Raw genomic sequence first — 21361 nt, 5'->3', positions numbered from 1 at the left:
TTAATATTCATGTATTTATTCTCAGAACATACAAACTTATCTTCTCAGCGAATAGAAAACAGAAATTTCACTCAGTGACTTAAAGATGGACACAGTCAGCTCACCCTGTCCCCACATCTAAAAAAAGATTCCCTGGGGGGAGGGACGCCTAGAGTGCACAGCACGCTGTGGCTGTACACAGCTCTAAAGGCTCTCAACCTGTTGTCAGAGTGACAGAGAGTCCAAGGTCCACAAGCCTCACGATGCCAGATCCCCGGTCAGTTAGGGCAACATGGTACTGCAGTGCAGTCACACGTGCCGAAGGAAGTCCCCTCCAGGTGGCCAGGTGTTTGTTCAGGCTGGGGGACAGTGCTAGGCAGCCGCCCTGTGACCAGGACAGCGGCGATGCTGCAGGGGCCGAGCTGGGCCAAACCTGACGTAATCGGCTCCTCCTGCCTCCTACAACATCTTCCTGTCCCTATGGAGCCCACTCACAGGCTCCCGGTCCAGGGAATCGGACTGTTTCCTAAACCCAAGAAGGAGAGCCTGGAAAGGGGAGTGAGGGTTGAATAGAACAGGCACCCGCTTCAGAGTGTGTCTTTGAATCCCATCAAGTGCGTCAAGCAAAGATGGTCTCTTCCCTGCGCTTCTTGGTGAGGATGGTGCCTGGCTTGTGCTGGGCGTCTGGGTGGTTTGCTAGCTCTGGAGGGCAAGACGACACTGGGCTCTCGAGGATAGCTTGCTTCAGTTCATAGAACACAGCTGAGTCCTCTTTGGTGAGGAAGGTGATGGCGACGCCACTCTTGCCCGCTCTTCCCGTGCGGCCAATCCGGTGAATGTAATCTGGGGAGCAGAAGGATGTCACTCCAGACCAAGTCAAAGATCCTGGTGAGTGGTATCCACTCCACCCCACCCACTTCCATGGGCAAGCAACCCACCTCCTGCTGTCCACACCTGGTGAACCCACAGCATTTGCCACTCTGCCTGTCTCCCAGTCCCACTGCTGACACATCACACGGCAACACTAAGGGTCTCCTAGCTCCACTCTTCACACGCCAGGAAGTGCCATCCTAGACACTGGGACAGCATCGTCCCAGACTACAACAGTTTTTCACTGCACCCTGACTCTGGGAAGGAGGATTAAGTAGTCTTTCCTTACCCTGAGATGAAGCCACCTTCGCAGGCACTCACCTTCAATATTTTTGGCCATATCATAGTTGACAACCATAGACACATCTTGGATATCAATACCACGACCAGCCACATCTGTAGCCACCAAAATGTCCTTGGCTCCAGCCTTGAGGTTGGACAGTGCAAACTCCCGCTGCTCCTGGCCTTTCCCACCGTGCAGTGTGCAGGCATTGTACTGTTGGGAGAGCAGTGGGGACAGCAGTGAGCTCGTGACACAGAAGGAAAGAGGGAGCAGGAGGACGGGAGCAGAAGGCAGGAGAGCCCGGGAAGCAAGAGAAGGAGCTCAGGTGAGGTGAGGAAGACCATGTGAGCTAGAGCAAAGACTGAAAGAAACCAAGGAGTGCTGCAGAGGGGCAGATAGGGTGGTCAAAGGCCGTGATCTGGTGAGCTGAAGAGCAGGCAGGTGACAGGTTCTGAAGGAGAACCAGGGCAAGGGAATCGGCATGGAAACAGGACTAGGACGGTAAGAACACCGAAAGCGGGGTGGTCCCCAGCACCACCTCCCCTCACCACACCATCTCAGACAGTACAGACCACAGTCCCAGAGACACTGCCAGGATGTGTCTCCCTGGCCCCACCCCCAAGACGGAGAGCCCAGGGGCTCTGGCTGCTGTTGCTGGAATAGAAGGGATTCCTAGTAACTGACCACTTCCTTCCTCAAACTTAGGTGCTGCGGAGATTAAACCGTGAGTGAGAACTGACACTCCCCCACTCCATCCCTAGCTTCAGAGAGCAGCAACACAAGGTTAGCCTTTGCTCAGCCTGCCAGACGTACCCCCATCTTCTCGAGAGACTTGGCCAGCACGTCACAACCCTTCTTCTGGTTGACAAAAATGATGATAGGTGGATCAAAACCTTGTTCCAAAATTGCCAGCAGCTTTTTCCTGGGGAAAGAAATGAGATACACAGTCCCCAGACACAGGGAAATGCTCAGCCCAGCAATGAACAGACTCCAGGGTCCTCAACAGACAGAAGCTTCAACAGCAAAGCAGCCACCCCACAAAGACAGAAGCTGAAACAAAAGCCCTCTTTCCACCCAGGGTTCCCAGCTCAGCTGCCCCATACCTCTTTTCTGATTCTGACATGAGGAAGACCTTCTGTTCCACTCGCTCATGGGGCTTGCCTGCAGAGCCAATGTACACCACAGCAGGTCGCCGAAGATAGCTCCTGGCTAGACGCTCCACCGCTGGGGGCATAGTAGCCGTGAACATGACTGTCTATAAAACAGGAGGTTCAGCCCTGGCCCAGGCAGAGGGAACTACATACCCTTCTGTCACCACAGCAGCTCATCTCAGGCTAAACCATTCAATGAGTCCTGCTCTAATCTGTACTTGTCACCCGGGGAAACAGTGATCTACCTTCTCATCTACGGCAGGAAGGACGGGAAGCATTTGCTACCACCTGGGATCCAGGCAGCATCATGACTCCTTACTTTTGCTTAGCTTTTGTTTCCTTTTTTTTTTTAAGACAGGGTTTCTCTGTGTAACAGTCCTGGCTGTCCTGGAACTCGCTCTGTAGACTAGGCTGGGCCTTGAACTCACAGATCCACCTGTCTTTGCCTCCTGAGTACTGGGATTAAAGGTGTGGGCCATTACTACCCAGCTGCTTAGCTTTTCTTTTTTTTTTAATATATTTTTTTATTTTATTAAGATTTATTTATTTATTATGTATACAGTATTCTGCCCGCATGTGTCCCTGCAGGCTAGAAGAGGGCACCAGATCTCATTACAGGTGGTTGTGAGCCACCATGTGGTTGCTGGGAATTGAACTCAGGACCTCTAGACGAGCAGTCAGTACTCTTAACCATTGAGCCATCTCTCAGGACCAGCTTAGCTTTTTTTTTTTTTTTTTTTTTTTTTTTTTAAAGATTTATTTGTTATGTACACAGTATTCTGCCTGCACATATGACTATAGGCCAGAAGAGGGCACCAGATCTCATTACAGATGGTTGTGAGCCACCATGTGGTTGCTGGGAATTGAACTCAGGACCTCTGGAAGAACAGCCAGTGTTCTTAACCTCTGAGCCATCTCTCCAGCCCCCAGCTTAGCTTTTTTAAGACAGGATCTTGATATGTAGATCTGGCTGTCCTGGAACTCACATGTAAGACAAGCTGGCCTCAACCTCGAGCCAACTTTCTGCCTCTGCCTCCTAAATGCTGGGATTTTAAGTGTGAGCCACCATGCCTGGCACTTTCTTCCTCTTTTCTAAGTAGCATGATTCTCCAGAATCAGCTTTCCAGGCTAAGCTAAACAGCTGCACCCCTTGGACCGTCAGAGGACTGTTAGCATGCCGGAAGCATGTGCACTGGGCTCACCCTAGACAAGGAGGGTCTGAAAACAAACCTGGGAAGTGGCCCCACTTCTCCCAAGAAAGTTTCCTTACTTGGCGGTATTTATGTTTTCCTGACTCAAAGTTGGCCAACATCTTCTCCGGGTCCTCAGCCTCATCTGTGTCCGGCTTCTGGTTGCTGACAGGCATGTGTTCCAGGATCTTCTGCACGTCTGGCTCAAAGCCCATGTCAATCATCCTGTCTGCCTCATCGAGAACCACATAGGTACAGCGGCTCAGCACCAGGTAGCGGTTCTCCAGCACATCAATGAGACGTCCTGGGGTGGCGATCACAATCTGGGAGATACGGTGTAATCATACATGGCCTTAGCAGGCAACTTTCTTCCTTTTTCCTCTGCTGTGAACTATCCACCCACTCAGCAACAGGCCTTCAATGATAAGGAACCTGGACCCCAACCTCCAGTCAGATTTGGTACTTAAGGTTCCTGATATCTGACATGAAATCATCCGTTTCCATCAGGAAGGAATGGGTTTCTGAGTACCAGCCAGAGGCTAGAGAGGGGGCATAATCAAGAGGTGCTTCCTCAGATGGAGAAGCAGCTGGCATCGTGGAAGGGGCTACATGGAGGGATTGCACTGGAAGTCTACACGAGAATCACTCTCTTAGCAGACTCCTTAACAAGTCTCTTCATCTATAGTTCAGAGTAGTAAGAAGACAGGGTTTGGCTAGGAACTGTTCCCTCTCCATATGGCCTACTGACAGCCATGTGTGGCTGCAGACAAGTTATTAACCTCATCCTCATCTATGAAAGAGTGTACACTCTATATCACTACCTACTCTCATAAGGCTGTTGTGATGCCCATTAATTATTAGCATTACTTAGTATATATTACTATAATTAACTGATGCTCATTGAAAAACAAACCTCACAACCCATGCGTAGCCTGAAGCCTTGGTCTTCTCTGGAGATGCCACCGATGACAGCCACAGTGCGGATACCTAGTGGCTTTCCAAATTTGATGGTTTCTTCCTCAATCTGCTGAGCCAACTCACGGGTGGGGGCCAGAATGATGGCATAAGGGCCTTGGTCTGACTCTTCGATCCTGTGGTAAATGGGATATCCCACAGTTTCGTAAGCCTTGGTCTCATCCAACCACGAGCAGGAGCAAGACAAAGTCACTCTTAAGGGCAGCTATGGGAATGGGCAGGTTGGTGGTGACTCCATGTAAAAATCAGACTACAAAATAACCAAGTTCTCCAGGGAGTGACCCTTGCTCTGTGATGAGATCTAATTATTTCCTAGTATCCACCCAGAATAAAGAGCTTCTGATTACAAAAACTTAAAACTTAAAGGTAGCAGTTTGGGGAGGGGAGGCACGCTGAAGGCATCGGAGGGAGAGCCCTCACCTAACGTGTCTGAGGTTCTAGGTTTACTCCCAGAACTTCACAAGCCTGGGGGTGGTGGGTCACACCTGTAACGTCAGTGCCAGGGGAGGGAGAGGGCAGGACAGTCAGTTAAGACCATCCTGTGACAAAGGGAACGCAGGCCTCTCTCACCCGCACTGGCTCGTTTGCCTCATCTTTCCTACCCACCAAATCCGCCCAGCGGGCCCCGGCCGCCCCACCTGTCAATCTTGGGAAGGGTGGTGATCCAGACCAGCAGCGGGATAAGGAAGGCTGCCGTCTTGCCACTGCCAGTCTCAGCCACACCAATGATGTCTCGGTTCTGCAGCCCAATGGGGATGGCCTGGCGCTGGATAGGTGTCGGCTCCTGCAGTGACCACAACCAAAGCAACGGAGGAGGGTCACACGACCTGGAATAGTGCTAACACAGTGGGCACGTACGCTACTTCCATGTCCCTGAGCCACACAGGAAAGGGGACACCTGGAGAAACGCAATCCCTAAAGGCCCACCCATCCACCAGCAAGTGTCTGCGTGGTAGGGTGGTGCCCACGGAGAGAAGACACTAAATAGTGAGGGAACAGAGGTCTCCAGCCCCAACTGCATACACAGTCCTAGAATGTAACCGAGGAAGCAGCACGTCTCTCGGGCCGATCTGCCCCTTTACCTTGTAGCCACACTTATCAATGACTTCCAGGATATGTGGGGGCAGAGACGAGTCTTTCCAGGACCGGATGGGGTTGGGGATCTTGCCACCTTTGGTGGTGATGCTGTAGTCTTCCCGGAAGATCCGCCAGTCCCGGTCTGTCATCTCATCTAACTTCTTCTGGGACCAATGGCGGTCATCCCAGCGTTGCTTGGCTTCCTTCTTACGAAGTTTGCGGAGTCTTGCCCTGAAGCGAGACGTGATGAAGATGAAGAAATCAGTACAATCCTTTCTGGAGAGTCTGGGCTCCGCCCAGCCACCCCACAGCAATTCCTCACTCCTCCTGCTCCTTCTCCTCCAGGGTTCGCCTCTTTTCCATTAGGTCTCCATAGAAACGTGACTGTTCCCGTTTCTGCTGCTTCAGGTCGATGCCTGCAATGAAGCCTCGCCCCAACAACTGCACCTGGTGCCGTTCTTTGTACCTGTGACGGAGACGGGGTAGAAAAGGAGCTGTAGGAGGCAAGGGCAGACTGCCAACACACACCAGTCCTCCACTCCAGCCAGCATCTTTCTCCCCATCTCCCCCCACAGCCCACCTTCCTTTTCCTGTCAACAACTCTTTCCAGGACCACCCAGTGCCCGCGACCCAGCTTGTGGGCACAAAGCTACTCACAGGGGGTTGTAGTCAATGGAGGTGTCTTCAGACGCGTCCCACTCAAAGACAAACTTTCTGTCGTTGAGATGCCTTGTTCGGCGCCGTTTTTTGATGCCACCCAGGTAACGCTCCTGCTCAGGGAGAGGAAGCGAAGCCGTCAGTGCCGAGACTGACCCGAGACCAGAGCGGCAGATACCTAACGCCGGTTTTGGGGGGCCAGGGCCACACCTTAATAGCGTGCAGATACCTAACACCGGTTTTGGGGGCCGGGGCCGCACCTTAATAGCGTGCAGATACCTAACGCCGGTTTTGGGGGCCGGGGCCGGGGTCGCACCTTAATAGCGTGCAGTTCCTTGCTCTTATCCTTCTCTTCCCGGATCTTCTGCCGCCCCTCCTCATCCTCGTTCCCATTGGTCTCCCGCTCCATCCTCTCTCGCCGTTCCCGACGCTCTCGCTCCTGAGGATCTTCTGCAGGTTAAAAAAGGAAAAACTACCAAGTGCTGGGGAGGAAGCAGTCCCGGAAAGGGGAGTCCAGTCAACAGGTACAAATGAGGAAAATGACTGGATACGTGAGGACAGGGGAGCCAGCAGAGAGAGAGTCCCATAAACTTTTACCATTTTCTCTTTCCAAATGCTGGAACAACAAGTTCCTATCCTCCACTCTCCCTTTTCTCTTCTGCAATGGTTGAGGATCAAGCCCAGGTCCTCAAGTAGTCACCACTGAGCTACAGCTCCAGTCTAGGCCTCTAGCTCTCCATAATTTCAGCCTACCCTTTCTGCACAGGATAGAAAACAAACCTAGCATCTTCCTGCCCAAATCCTGGAACTGTTTCCTTTTCTTCCTCTCTTCTTCCAGCATCTTCTGACGCTCTTCCACCTCCTGCTGCCGCCGCTTCAGAGCCTCTGCCTCCCGCTCGGCTTTGGAGAGGAACTTGGGCTTCAAGACAGACAGGAAGAATTACCAAAGAGCCCGGGGCGGGGACAACCACAGACAGCACTGCTGGAGACCCCAGACACTTGCCTAGACAGTGCACATGCGGATCAAAGTGCGGAGAGGCCGGGGACTCTGCTATGGGCTAAAGCTTTCCCCATTATAATAAAAAGTAGAGAGGGGCTGCAGACAGAGCAGGGTGCCGTGGCCACAACAGCAGCTGTTCAGCACGGCAGTGAGAAAACAACGAGGACTGTGTCAGGACAGAAAAGACACCTACAGCTAGGAACAGGGGCCTCAGCAGAAATCACTCCTGCCACTGCCGCTGAGACTTCTAACTTCTAGAAGGCTCATGTTGGAGATGCCCAGCCTGCGGCAGCCAGGATATACTATTACAGACCCCAAATTTACCTTAGCCTCAGCCTCCTCCTCAGCCTTCTTCTTGGCCAGAAGTTCCTCCAGGGACAGGGGCTGGATCTGAACATAAAACATAAGACCTTGGTTCATAAAGATTCTCTCCCTTAGCCAGGGGGTGACGGCACACACCTTCACCCAGCACTCAGGAGGCAGAAGCAGGAGGATCTATCTCCATGAGTTTAAGGCCAGCCTGGTCTACAGAGTGAGTTCTAGGACAGCCTGGGCTACAGAGAAACCCTATCTCGAAAACCAAACAAAAGATTCTCTCCCTTGAGCTGAGGAAGACAGACTCACGAGTCTTCTTTACCTTGGGTTTCTTGTCACCGTGCTCATCCTCATCACCCTTCTTGGAGTCTCTGTCCTTCCGAGATTTGAAATCTTTTCCCCGACCAGGAGACAAGCTTTAAGGAAAGAGAAGGAGAAGGGTCCATCGCTCTCCTACCCTAGCCCGTGGGTGAGATTCAGGCTGAGCCCCCAAGAGCATAGACGTTTTCCTATTACTCAAGACTGGCCCGTGGTCATCCATCATGTCCTAAAGCTCTTGCCTGCTCTGAAACCTAATTGTGCCCTATCTTGTCCCCACTCTACCTGAATCTCCTGACTAATCCCTTCAGGGAAGTGGACCTTCACTACTGTCATCAAAAGTTCTAAAGAAGTCAGGGCACGGTGGCGCACACCTTTAATCTCAGCGCTCAGAGGCAGAGGCAGCTGGATCTCTGGGAGTTTGAGGCCAGCCTGGTCTACACAGTTTCAAGACAGCCAGTGCTACACAGGAGGGCTTTGTCCTAGAAATTAAGTCACACCCATGAAGTCTCACAACATGACTGCGTAATGTGAGCAGATCAAGGACGACAGCAACAGACATATTGACATGGACGGGGGAAAGCCTGGCCTCAACCCGACACAAAGAACTACAGGCAATTCAGCAATGCAAAGATCAAAAGAAATAGTGCTCTCCAGGAAAGAGCACACCAATGTTTATCCAAGACCAAGTGGCCAGCCCTGAAAACATACACACAAGTAACAGGATATGGACTGAGCAGATTGTACTAATGTATTTTGGAATACACACACATACACATATGTAACAACAATTACAAGAAAATGAAAAGTGAGGTCAGGATTTGAAAGAGAGCAAGGAAGGTATATGGGACGGTTTAGAGAGGAAAGAAGGGGGAAATGATGTAATTATAGTACAATCCCAAAATATACATTTTTTTTTTTAACTTAAGAAAAAAAATCTAAACGGCAAGAAAGGCAGGTGGGTGTAATGGCTCATCCCTTTATTCCAGCACTCAGGATGACAGGCAGGAGGGCTGAGACAAGTTGGAGACCATCCTGGCTACTAAGTGGGACCCTGTATAAAAAAATAACAAACAAAAAACCTGGCAGGGCAGTGGTGGTGCAAGTCTTTAATCCCAGCATTTAGGAGGCAAAGGCACGTGGATCTCTGAGTTCGAGGACAGCCTTGTCTACAGTGTGAGTTCCAGGACAGCCAGGGCTACATGGAGAAACCCTGTCTTGGGGGGGAAAAAAAAATCTCAAACAGTAGTTGCACATAGAAAAAAAACAAACAAACCAATCCTGAACTATAAGAGTGAGATGAGCACACATGGCTGGCCTCCACGGCCGAGGAGATACTGTTATTTACACCCTGACTCATCTTACCCCTGAGCAGTATCCCCAGCTCAGGTGTCTTCACATCTGCCGTATGTTAAGTTATGAGAGAAGAAAAGCACCCTACAGCTTCTATAGGCATTTGTCCTCTCCCTTGACTTTTAACCTACACACCACAAGCCTGCTAAGAGCTTTGCAGGGAAGTGATGCATTACTCCCTGGGACCCTATCCCACTCTCAATTCTTTTTTCTTTTTCTTTTCTTTTCTTTTTTTTTTTTTCAAGACAGAGTTTCTCGTGTAGCTTTGGTACCTGTCCTGGATCTCACTCTGTAAACCAGGATGGCCTCAAACTCACAGAGATCCACCTGGCTCTGCCTCCTGAGTGCTGGGATTAAAAGTGCTGGGATTAAAAGCATGCGCCATCACCGCCCAGCAAACTTTTTTTTTAAAGATGTATTTATTTATTATGTAGACAGTGTTCTGCCCGCATGTATGCCTGTAGGCCAGAAGAGGGCATCAGATCTCATTATAGATGGTTGTGAGTCACCATGTGGTTGCTGGGGATTTAACTCAGGACCTTTGGAAGAACAGCCAGTGCACTTAATGGCTGAACATCTCTCTAGGCCTCAATTCTTTTTTTTTTTTTTTTTTTTTTGACACAGGCTTTCTCTGTGTAGCCCTGGCTAGCCTGGAACTCATTCTGTAAACCAGGCTGACTCGAACTCACAGAGATCCACCTGCCTTTGCATCCTGAGTGATGGGATTAAAAGTGTGTGCTACCACACCTGGCCCTTCTTTTTTTTTTTAAATTAAATTGTTTATTGCTACACTGTGCATGCTTGTGTGTGTGTGTGCATGTGCATGTGCGCGTGTGTGCGCGTGTGCGCACCTGCACATTTGTCCAAGGTCAGAGGACAACTGGTGGAAGTCAGTTCTCTCCTTTCACTCTGTGGGTCCCGGAGATCAAATTCAGGTCACCAGACTTGTCGGTCAGCGAGTGCTTTAATCCGCTCAACCATCTTGCCAATCCTCAGGAAATTTCCCAGCACCCACATGGTGGCTCACAACCATCCGCAACTCCAGTCCCAAGGATCTGATGCCCTCCTTTGACTTCAGAGGGCACCAGGCATACAGTGGTACACGTACACACACGTACACACACGTGTACACACACACACACACACACACACACACACACTCATACATACACACATAATAAAAATAAATCTAAAATGTTTTAATTAAGAATATATTTCTTTTCTTTTCTTTTTTTTTTTCCCTGAGACAGGGTTTCTCTGTGTAGCTTTGCAGCCTGTTCTGGAACTCGCTCTGCAGTCCAGGCTGGCCTTGAAAAGAATATATTTCTATTTTCATTATGTGTATGCGTCTGTGGGGTGTGCAGGGGAGTACAGGTGCTCAGAGGCCAGAGACGCTGTGTCTGAAGGAGCTGAGGCTACGGGCAGTTGTTAACCACCTGATTTGGGTGCTGGGATTTGAACCTGGGTCTTCTGCAGGAGTACTGAGTACTCTTAACCACAGAGGCATCTCTCCAGCCTGAATTAAAACTTTTAAAAGATATTCTATTAAATTTATTTGTGTAGCCTAGATAAACAATTGAATGATATAATGGAGCTAGAGGAATGTTTGATTAACTGGTAAGCTTTTCAAATTAATTTATAAATTCCAAGAATAATCTGAACCTCAAAATGTAACCTTAATCCTTTTACTTTCAGTGCTTTATGGGGGCGGGGGGGGGGGGGTTGCGTGTGTGCAGAGGCCACAGGAAGAAGAACCCCAACTTCCACCTTTCAGTTTTACAGCAAGAACATCATGTCATGTCCTCTTTATTTTCTTTCTCTCTTTTCTTTTTTGTTTTTAAGACAGGATTTCTCTGTGTAGCCCTGGCTGTCCTGGAACTTGCTCTGTAGACCAGGCTCGCCTCTGCCTCTCCATGCACCACCACTGCCTGGAAGCACTGACTTTCATTTGGGGTTCTGGGATCTGAACTCAGGGCCTTGTGCTCTTACCACTGACCCTCCCTACCCTGACTCTACTTTCTTACTTCTATTTGTGTTTACTTTATGCTAAACGATCCCTGTGCTGTAAGTCTTTGCTTCTGGGCTATCTTTTCCTTTTGTTTAGCTTCTGGCTTAGGAACCAGTTTGTTTCTCTTCCATGAGAGTCATCTTACCGTGGAGGGAAGCTCACATGAGCTCTCCAAGTGACCAGCACATCTCAGGCGCTCGCTCTATGCACCTGGCTGTTCAGTGACTACAAACCACAGTCTAAACCCTTAGGTTCAGCACAGTTCTGCACTTTTAAGCATGGGCTGCAAAAGTTCAGCACTGTTCTAGGGACCAATGCTGTGTCAGCCCCACTGTTTTAGGGGTACCAATGCTGTGTCAGCCCCACCGTTTCAGGGACCAATGCTGTGTCAGCCCCACCGTTTCAGGGACCAATGCTGTGTCAGCCCCACCATTTCAGGGACCAATGCTGTGTCAGCCCCACCGTTTCAGGGACCAATGCTGTGTCAGCCCCACTGTTCTAGGGTACCAATGCTGTGTCAGCCCCACTGTTCTAGGGTACCAATGCTGTGTCCAGCCCCACTGTTCGGCTTGGGCACATCTACGGACTCTACCATCATACTGCTGGTACGGTACACTTTAAAGTGACATCCTTCAGGTACCAGTGGCTTTCTAGATATGCACACCCTTGACAGCACGGGCAATTACACAGGTGTTCCTAAAGCAAACGTGAAGATGTGAACTGGCTGACTTCATTTTGTAGGCTTTTCTGGGTCAGACAGCGGTTAATCATTTCCACAGGTCACAGGCTGCTTAAAGGAGAGCTGTTTTACTTTCTAGGGAAGATATATGCTGAGCCAGCACAGTGGCTCACACCTGCAATCCCACGCTTTCGAGGCAGAGCAGGAGGAGCAAGAGGTTAAGGCCATCCGTGACTAGACAGTAAGTTCAAGGCAACCTGGTCTATGTGCCAGCTGCAGGCCACCCAGGGCCATGTAAGACAACACTGATTAAATAAACAAGTAAGTGGAAAAAGACACCAGCTTTCTCAGGAAGTTCATTCTGCAGAAACGACCAACAGAATCTGCTAAGGAAATCTCCTTTCCCCGTGAAGCCGAGCACAGACAGAAAAGCCGGAAGCGTCGCCGCAGACCCTCCCTCCCCGTTACCTGGATCTTTTGCGGTCCTTGTCCCGCCTGTGTCCATCCTTGTCTCGGTCCCGCTCCTTCTTGTTCCGATCCCGCTCTTTATCTCGCTCTCGTTCTTTGTGTCGTCGTTCTCTGGAAGATAGAAAATTCAAGAAATCACTTGCTAGTTCTAGAACTTCTTCCTTCACTGAGGACCTAAGAAAGTTTAACACACTGGAAAATCTATTTCTCTGGGAAACAGTGAGGAAACTCTAGCAAGATCTCTGTGTGTGGTGTGTATTGGTGTGTAGATACACATACCCTTGTATGCATGTGTGGAGGCTAGAGTTGACATCCAATGTCTTCTACCACACTCCATTTTATTTGTGTGTCTGTGTGTTTTTGTGTGTGCATGGTGTGTATGTGCATGGTGAATGCACAGTAGTGCAGGTGGATGTGCACCGGGCACGTGCATGCAGGACAGCTGATGTCTTCCTCCATAGCTTTCAGCCTTAGACAAGGTCTCTGTGATGGCTACACTTGAGTGTCAACTTGACTACATCTGGAACTAAAACCCAAAGATGGAGGGCACACCTATGAGGGGGTTTTGCTTAGTTTGAAGTAGGAAGATCGACTTCTAATCCAGATCTTGGGAGGTGGGAAGACACACCTCTAACCTGGGCCACACCTTCTGCTGGAAGCCTGTGTAAGGACAAGCAAGAAGGAAGCCTTGCTCTTTGTCTGCTTGCCCTCACCTCGCTAGCAAGTCCACTCCTTCACTGACATTAGAGCCGACTTCTTCAGAACTCCAGTGCATACTGAAGATCAGCTGAGACATCCACCCACATGGACTGAACAACTATTGGATCTTGGACTTTCTGGTCAAGCCAGCCATTGCTGGATTAGCTAGACCACAATCTGTAAGCCATTCTAATAAATCCCCTTTTTCTATATACATAGAGAGAGTTACACTTAGTAAGTTCTGTTACACTCAGGAGACCTGGAGCCGGAACTGGTCACTGAGCGGGATGTCATGGAAACACCTATAACCACAGCATTCAGGAGGCTGGGGCAGAGGGATACCATAAGTCCTGGTCCACCTGGACTACACAGCGATACAACACGTCAGAAAACCAAAGGAAACAGCAAAGAGAAAGCGTAAAGTGCTTGCAGGTCCACCTGGGACAGGGTAGGCTAGCACATGACAAGCAGCGGCGGCTTAACGCTGGCGGCATCAATGTCCCCCCATCCTTGTGTGACAGACACACAAAGTCACTTTACCTCTCTGTAGACTTGGAACGGGACCGAGAGCGCGAACGGCTACCTCCTCGCCGCCTCTCCCGTGACCGATGCCGCTTCCTGTCTTTAGATGGGGAGGACTTCCGGTCCCGGTCTCTGTCTCGCTCTCTGTCAGGAGTTCGTGATCGCTTCCTTTCCTCCTTGGGTGATGTGTCTCGGTCCTTTTTGTCAGCCAGCTCTCCTGCCATCTGTGTGTGAAAGACAAGTACTTACTATGCACAGCTCAGTAAATATCAAAAGAGCAATGTATTAGCATACCTACTTCATAGATGAGAAAACTGAGGGACAGGTATATATACTAATTGCTTGAGGTAACACAAATTCTAGATAGCAAAGACCTAGTAGTCTGGCTTAAAAAGTCCATTCTTATGCCAGGGAGGATGGTGCATGCCTTTAATCCCAGCACTCAGGAGGCAGAGGCAGGCAGATCTCTCGAGTTCGAGGTCAGCCTGGTCTACAGAATGAGTTCCAGGATAGTCAGGGCTACACAGAGAAACCTTGTCTCAAAAAACAAACAAACAAACAATAAATAAATAAAATTTTAAAAGCCCATTCTTATTCACTACACTCTATTGTCTTTCTGTGATTCCTTTTTATATATTCCCTTATTTGCTTGTTGAGACAGGGTCTTACACAGCACAGGCTGGCCTTTAACCCATGGTGATCTCCCTGCCTTAGCTTCCAAAGTGCCAGCATTAGAGGCCACCACACACCTGGGTGTACACTCACTTCTAAATATACACAATGGTATACCCTGTTTTTGTAATTAAACTACAAAGAATTATTGTTAAAAAGATGTGTTAGAAGCCAAATGTATTAGCTTACATTCCCAGCACTTGGAAAGCTGGTGCAGGAGAATAACCACAAATTCAAGACCAGCCTGGGCTAAGTAGTGAGTTCTAGGACAGCCTGGGCTACTCTGGGGTGTGTGTGTGAAAAAGAAGTGCTAGTAAACACTACCTATTTCTTTCTTTCTTTTTTAAAGTTCCATGTGCATTGGTGTTTTGCCAGTTCCCTTGGAACTAGAATTACAGACAGTTGTGAGCTGCTATGTGGGTACTGGGAATTGAACCGGGTCCTCTGGAAGAGGAGTCAGTGCCATCATCCACTGAGCCAGCATCATCTCTCCAGCCCAACACTACCTATTTCTCCTTCTAGGTATCTAGTAGATAACTAGCCCACCATGATCAGCATACATTTTCTTGGGCTAGCACGATGGCTGGGAGGGGAGGGGGTAAGCCTGATGACTTGAGTTTGATCCCTGGGACCCACATGGTGGAAAGAGAACCAACCCTGGGCAATTTGTCCTCTGACCTCCACACATACTCTATGGTGTGTATACTCCCTTTCTTTCTCCTTCCCTGCACCTATCTTATACGCCACACACCACACACCACACACCATAAATAGATATATATTCTTTTGCAGGAGAAACAGAATCCGTTTACTCATTAAAGAAATGAACCTCTAGAGCAGTGGTTCTCAACCTTCCTACTGTTGTGACCCTTTAACACAGCTCCTCATATTGTGGTGACCCCCAACCATACAACTGTTTTGTTGCTACTTCGTAACTGTATTTTGTTACTGTTATGAACCCTAATGTAAATATTTTTGGAGACAGAGGCTTACCAAAGGGGTCTCAACCCACAGGCTGCGCACACTGCTCTAGGGCTGGGGAAATGACTCAGTCTGTAAGGTGCCCACCGTACAAGCACAAAGATCAGTACCTGGATCCCACTGCCACACGGGAAAGCCAGGGGCGGGGCATACACCTGTGACCCCAGTGCTATGAGGAGATAGGTGGTCTCTGGAGCCAATGGCCAGCCAGCCTGGCCAAGCTGATGAGCTCCAGGTTCAATCAGAGACTTTGGTTTCAAAAAATAATGTGAGATGGTTCTGTGGGTACCAGTGCTAGCTGCCAAGTCTGAGCCCAGAACCTACAGAACCCACATAGTGGAAGGAAAGAACTGACTCCTACGCTGTCCTCTGACCTCCACACGTGCACTATGGCAAGTGAGCATGTATACACACACACACACACACACACACACACACACACACACACACGAGAAATTAAATAAATGTGAAGCATCAAAGATTTAAAAATAAAGTAAAATAAGTGACACGTGATGTCAACCTCTGACCTATGCACACAAACACCTACACACACCGCAGCAGGAGCAGCAGCAGCAGCAGCTCCAGTGAAGCAATGGGAAAACACTGTGAAGGGTGTACAGCAACTCCAAGCACATTCCAACTTCCCAGGAAACTGGGATTATTTCAATATCAAACATTAAACAACAAAAGTGTCCCAACCAGAAGTCACAGAAACACTGTCTGGCATTCTCTCCTCAGACCCTCACAGCCTGGTGACTGTCCTGTCGACCCACCTCCCGAGAGGTCTGAGCAGGAATCTCATCCAGTCCCCGACCTGGGGTACAGTGCACAGCACACCACACTGCCGACTGTTCTTGGACTATACAAACTAATTCAGCTAGGCACTAAAGAGACACACAAGCCTGAGACTGCCTCGATTCCATCATCACCCCTGACTTGGGCACATTATCTTAGGAGTTCATTCCCAAATGACTCAGCTGGAATATCAGAGGCCTAAGCATTTTGTTACAATCCCCTCTTCCCATGCCAGTAACTGCCATATGCTTAGGAAGGGAAAATGTTAAGGATGAGAAAACCAAAATGAACAAATAGCACTTTCTAAAGGTGAAGGCAACCTATTTTTATCTCATGATTAACTAAAAAACGACAGAATATTCCAATTCAGCACATCATACATTTCCCAGTATGTCTCTCCTACTTACAGCCCTGAGGAAACAATCCAAAAGAAAAGTTCTTTTCTCTAGAAAGCATCCTGGACCTTGTTCTTTCTTTGTTGTTGCTGTTGTTGTTTTGTTCTTGTTTTAGGATGGGGTCTTTCTATGTGGTCCTGGCTGGCTTGGAATTCACTCTGTAGGTCAGATGACCTCGAATTCCCAGAGATCTGCCTGCTTTTACCTCCCAACGCTGGGATTTAAAGTGCACACGTATGTACTGAGCAGCCACTAGAGCCAGAAGCTGCTCTGGGTCTTGGGAATGAGCCGGTAAACAAGCAAAGCCTCCGATTTCATACCTTCTAAATTCAGTGCAGCACATCACTTCAAATACTCAGAATGCACATCAAAACTGGTAACAAAGAAGATAATATGAGAGGGAGACATGAACAAGAGAATAAGAGCTCGGGAAGAATTTTTAGGTTGACATTTACACTGAGAATGATGATGGAAGAAATAGCCATGGAAGGATCGAGAAAAAGAACAGACATACAGATAGACAGCACCAAGGTACCGGGGCAGCAACCAGCTTAGCATGTCTGACACTTCCAAGAGACTGCGACTGAGTGGGTACCGACCCAAAGGGAAGCTAAGTCCAGATGAGGTCAGTGTGGGGTCCACAAGATGGCTCAGGGGAAATCATGCCTGCTGCCAAGGCTAACCACCTGAGTTTGATCCCTGGGACCCACACAAGAGAAAGAGAAATGATTTCCACATGCTCTGGCCTCTCCATGTGGCACTCCCCCTACACCACACAATAAAGTAAATACACAAATAATTTTTTCTTTCTGGTTCTTTGAGACAGGGTTTCTCTGTGTAGCTTTGTGACTTTCCTGGAACTCACTCTGTAGACCAGGCTGGCCTCGAACTCACAGAGATCCACCTGCCTCTGCCTCCTAAGTGCTGGGATTAAAGGCGTGCGCACCAATCGCCCAGCGACACAAATAATTTTTTACAAGGTAAGATGGAGCTTAGAGAGATGACTCAGTGGTTAAGAGCACTGGCTGGTTCTACCAGAGGACCTGGGTTTGGTCCCCATCATCCACACAGTGGCTCACAACCACCTGTAGTTTCGACCTCCTCAGGCGCCAGGCACTCAAGTGGTACACAGATAAAAATGAACCCAAAGCATCCATACATACCAAAAACAGGAAAAAAATTAGATTAGTGAGTAGAAGTCAAATCAGGAAATTGCTAAAAATCAGGGCAAAAGCACTGGATTTCAACTTAAAACCAATGGAAATGCTCGGAGGGAAGGATTTAAACAGGGTATAAAACCCAATATTATATTAGAAAAGAATTACTCAAGTGACTTAGAATGCTACCACAATAAAGTGAGCCCTGTGTACCCATTGGCACCCACAGACTGAACCAACCATGAATCAAAATTATTCAAGGAAATTCTATATACTCAACTTGTGGATTTTTAAAATTCCTATTCCCCAAACAATGCAAAACAACAATTTACATAGCCTTTTATCATTTATAATTACAATCTAGAAAATCTTTTCAAATATGCAGGGGGATCATGTAGGGTATATGCAAATACTGTTACATTTTATAGAAGATACATGAATATATGCAGATTTTGGTATTCACCTAGGGTCCTACGACCAATTCTCCTCAGATAATCACAAGGGGTAACTATATCTAAGCAGGAGATGACATTGGCTTGTTCTAGAAATGTAAACAGAGCTGACAAGACGTATTGATAAAGGGAAGATTGGTCAAGACAGTTCTTGGGGCTGGAGAGATGGCTCAGCAGGTACAAGTGTTTGCTGTACATGCTTAAATTCCCAGTCCCCATGTTAAAGCTAGGCATGGTCAAACATGCCTGTAACCCCATGGCTACGAGGAAGGTGGAGACAGGAGGTCATCCCAGGTCCAATGGGAGACCCTGTCTCAAGGGAATGAGATGATGGAGCAGGACACCCAGTGTCCTTCTCTGTCCTCAACACATATGCATTCACCACTCATACACATGGAGCAGACACCCAGTGTCCTTCTCTGTCCCCCTCAACACATATACATTCACCACTCATACACATGGAGCAGGACACCCAGTGTCCTTCTCTGTCCTCAACACATATGCATTCACCACTCATTCACACGGAGCAGGACACCCAGTGTCCTTCTCTGTCCTCAACACATATGCATTCACCACTCATACACATGGAGCAGACACCCAGTGTCCTTCTCTGTCCTCAACACATATGCATTCACCACTCATTCACACGGAGCAGGACACCCAGTGTCCTTCTCTGTCCTCAACACATATGCATTCACCACTCATACACATGGAGCAGACACCCAGTGTCCTTCTCTGTCCCCCCTACACATATGCATTCACCACTCATACACATGGAGCAGACACCCAGTGTCCTTCTCTGTCCCCCCTACACATATGCATTCACCACTCATACACACACATACACAATTTACAGAAACAACTTCTTTTGCATTCTCTGCTTGATGATAAAACAAACATGTTACTGTCAGGGTTTGGGGAGGGGTGAGACCGTGGGAAGACAGTTCCTAATATACAGTTTGAGCAATCTATGTGTTTTGTTGCCATTAGTGAAGCAGCCAGAGGAGACTAGGGAAGGAACAGAACAAAAGTGCTATTTTTGCCAGCTTGTGAGATATCAATAAAACAGCCGAAGAGAGACTTTAGAAAGCAAACAGAAAAGAGAAATCTGGAACTCAAAAGACACGTGTAAAGACAAAAATATGAGTCACTAATACAGAGATAGCCATTTAAGTCATTATGTCTTAATATCACCTAAGCAGGCAGCAGCGTAAATAAAAAAGCAGAAGAGGAGGTCCACAGCCCAGCTCTGGCTCTCCAACACTGAAAAGTGCCTACAAGAAACCAGAGAAAAGACCAGGAAAAAGCAGAAGCAGGACGGGGGTGAGGTGTCAAATGTCACAATGCAGAAACCAAACACATTTCAAAGAAAGAGCTGTCACCGAAGAGCCACTGAAGATTTGGGAGGCGTGGGGATGATGGTGGGGACAACTGGTGGCCTTCACTACAGCTGCTTCCACGGCAGGAAAGGGGACGGACACAAACCTGAGTGGAGTGTGTCTGGAAGAGAACTGCAACTGACTATAAGAGCAAAATAAACTGTGAGGGGCTGGGGCAAAGGCACCTGAACTTCAACTTAACCTCAATGAGAACATTAGAAGAGCTTTAAGCAGGATATGTCACAAACAAAAATTACATTATAAAAGAATTACTGTGGTGACTTAGAAGGAAATGTGTGTGTGTGTGTGTGTGTGTGTGTGTGTGTGTGTGTGTGTCCGTGTCCTGGAACTCCCTCTATAGACTAGGCTGGCCTGGAACTCGGAGATCTACCTGCCTCTGCCTACTGAATACTGGGATTAAAGGCGTGCACCACCATCATCAGTCTGAAAATATTGTTTTTCTTCTCTCTCTCTTTATTGATATCTAACTGCAATAACATATATAATATATGTAATACACACACATATATTAAAAAAAACTCGGGAAAATGCTAAGTAATCCACGACTGTAATCTTAGCACTAGGAAGGTGAAGACAGGACTGAGAGTTCAAAGACAGGGCAGGCTAAGCTGCAAATTGAGTTGAAGGCTAGCTTGAACTGCAAGAGACCCTGTCTGCAAAACCAAAAATGTGAATATAGGCAATAATGATTATAGAAGACCCTGGCTGTGCTTCCCAGTTCTGTTGTAGGGCAAAGGCAAATTATTTTCATTTAAAGAGCTACTACAATGCAAGACTAGGTTCTAGGCCCTGTGGAAGTTACAAAATGAAATTCTGTCCCCAGGAAGCAGCCAAGATGAAGAACGCTCAGATGAAGTATTGCGAGAATTCAAAGGAGTGATCTCTTTCCGTTTGTAAAAGAGGATACGGAAAGATCCACGGAAGAAGTGGCTCCTGAGCTTTTTTAAGCATGGGTAGGATTTGAAGATGTGTAATTTGGGGTGAGGGTTGGCACTAATTTCCGGCAAAAGCAGTAACACTGGCGACGCCGAAGCGGGAAAGCACAGGCTGGTTTCTACAAGTACATCAGACTTCCAGTCTGGCCGAAGTAAGGCAACAAGAATGAAGTCAGACTGAGGTACAGCAAATGAAATGTCCATGGGCCAAAGCCTGGGCTCCTAACTCCGTCCTGGAGGTGGCCTGTGCCCCAGGCAGCCAACACTGCTCCGGAGGCCCGCGCCCCTTCGCTCCTGCCCGCCAGAGCTGCCCTGGCTCGTGCCCCTTCCCTGAGGCATTCTTCCCCGTCCGGTCCCAGAAGCGGAGGCCACGACTATCTCCCCGCTCTCGCCCACTCTCCAAATTCGTGGGAGCCGCCTTCACCGCCCGAGACTCACCACCCCGCGCCTGAACCGCCTAACGCGGCCTCAACGTCGCCGAGCAGTCGCCATCTTTCGCGTTTCCTGATCGCGGAGGAGCACTTTGGCCGCGCGGGTAGCTGGGAAGGCGAGTTCCTGGGCCAGCACGGCGTGAGCTGACGAGTAGGCTCCCCAAACTACCAATCCCGGAATGCACGGCGCGAGGGCCGGCCGGGCCGCAAGGTCTCCTGGGTAATGTGGTTCGCCGAAGGTTCGGTTTCTGTGGGAGAAAGAATTTTCCCAAGTGGTGTCTTTCCACCTGCTAGGTTCTCCCGTGGCTCAGGCTCTCTAGAATCTTCTCATTCTTCTCATAGACACTGCATTTAATGATCGCAGTCATAGCTAGCGGCTTACAGCGAGGGGATTTTTACGGCAACAAAAAGTTTACTGTTTTTGAAAAAATGTCTTTATAAAAGTCATGAGAGAGATTATTGCCTCCCTTTTACAGCTGTATGAACTAAAGATTAGTTAACTGGAGTAACCTAATATTCCACAACGAAGTAGTACAGTTTTCACAGTAGAACTACTCCTATCATAGGAAGGTATTTTAGCAACCTTGAGGCCCCAGTAC

General features: G+C 48.5%; 1 protein-coding gene across 1 annotated transcript; it reads right to left on the bottom strand.

Annotated features, from left to right (window-relative positions):
• Window positions 1-20935, bottom strand: Ddx23 (DEAD-box helicase 23). Its single transcript, XM_059247591.1, has 17 exons — window positions 20770-20935; window positions 13563-13768; window positions 12324-12434; window positions 7820-7913; window positions 7507-7572; window positions 6963-7101; window positions 6499-6632; window positions 6183-6295; window positions 5848-5991; window positions 5531-5756; window positions 5087-5232; window positions 4387-4564; window positions 3554-3796; window positions 2236-2387; window positions 1946-2054; window positions 1171-1345; window positions 1-822 (listed from the first exon to the last, which is right to left on the bottom strand). The coding sequence occupies exons 2-17, from the start codon at window positions 13766-13768 to the stop codon at window positions 599-601; spliced, it is 2460 nt and encodes an 819-aa protein (XP_059103574.1). The 5' UTR covers window positions 20770-20935; the 3' UTR covers window positions 1-598.
• Window positions 20936-21361: the final 426 nt, after the last annotated feature.

This window comes from Peromyscus eremicus, chromosome 20 (genome assembly GCF_949786415.1).
Source record: "Peromyscus eremicus chromosome 20, PerEre_H2_v1, whole genome shotgun sequence".
Lineage (NCBI taxonomy): Eukaryota > Metazoa > Chordata > Mammalia > Rodentia > Cricetidae > Peromyscus > Peromyscus eremicus.
Note: the sequence above shows the minus strand (reverse complement) of the source record. Positions and strands in the feature narration are given on the sequence as shown.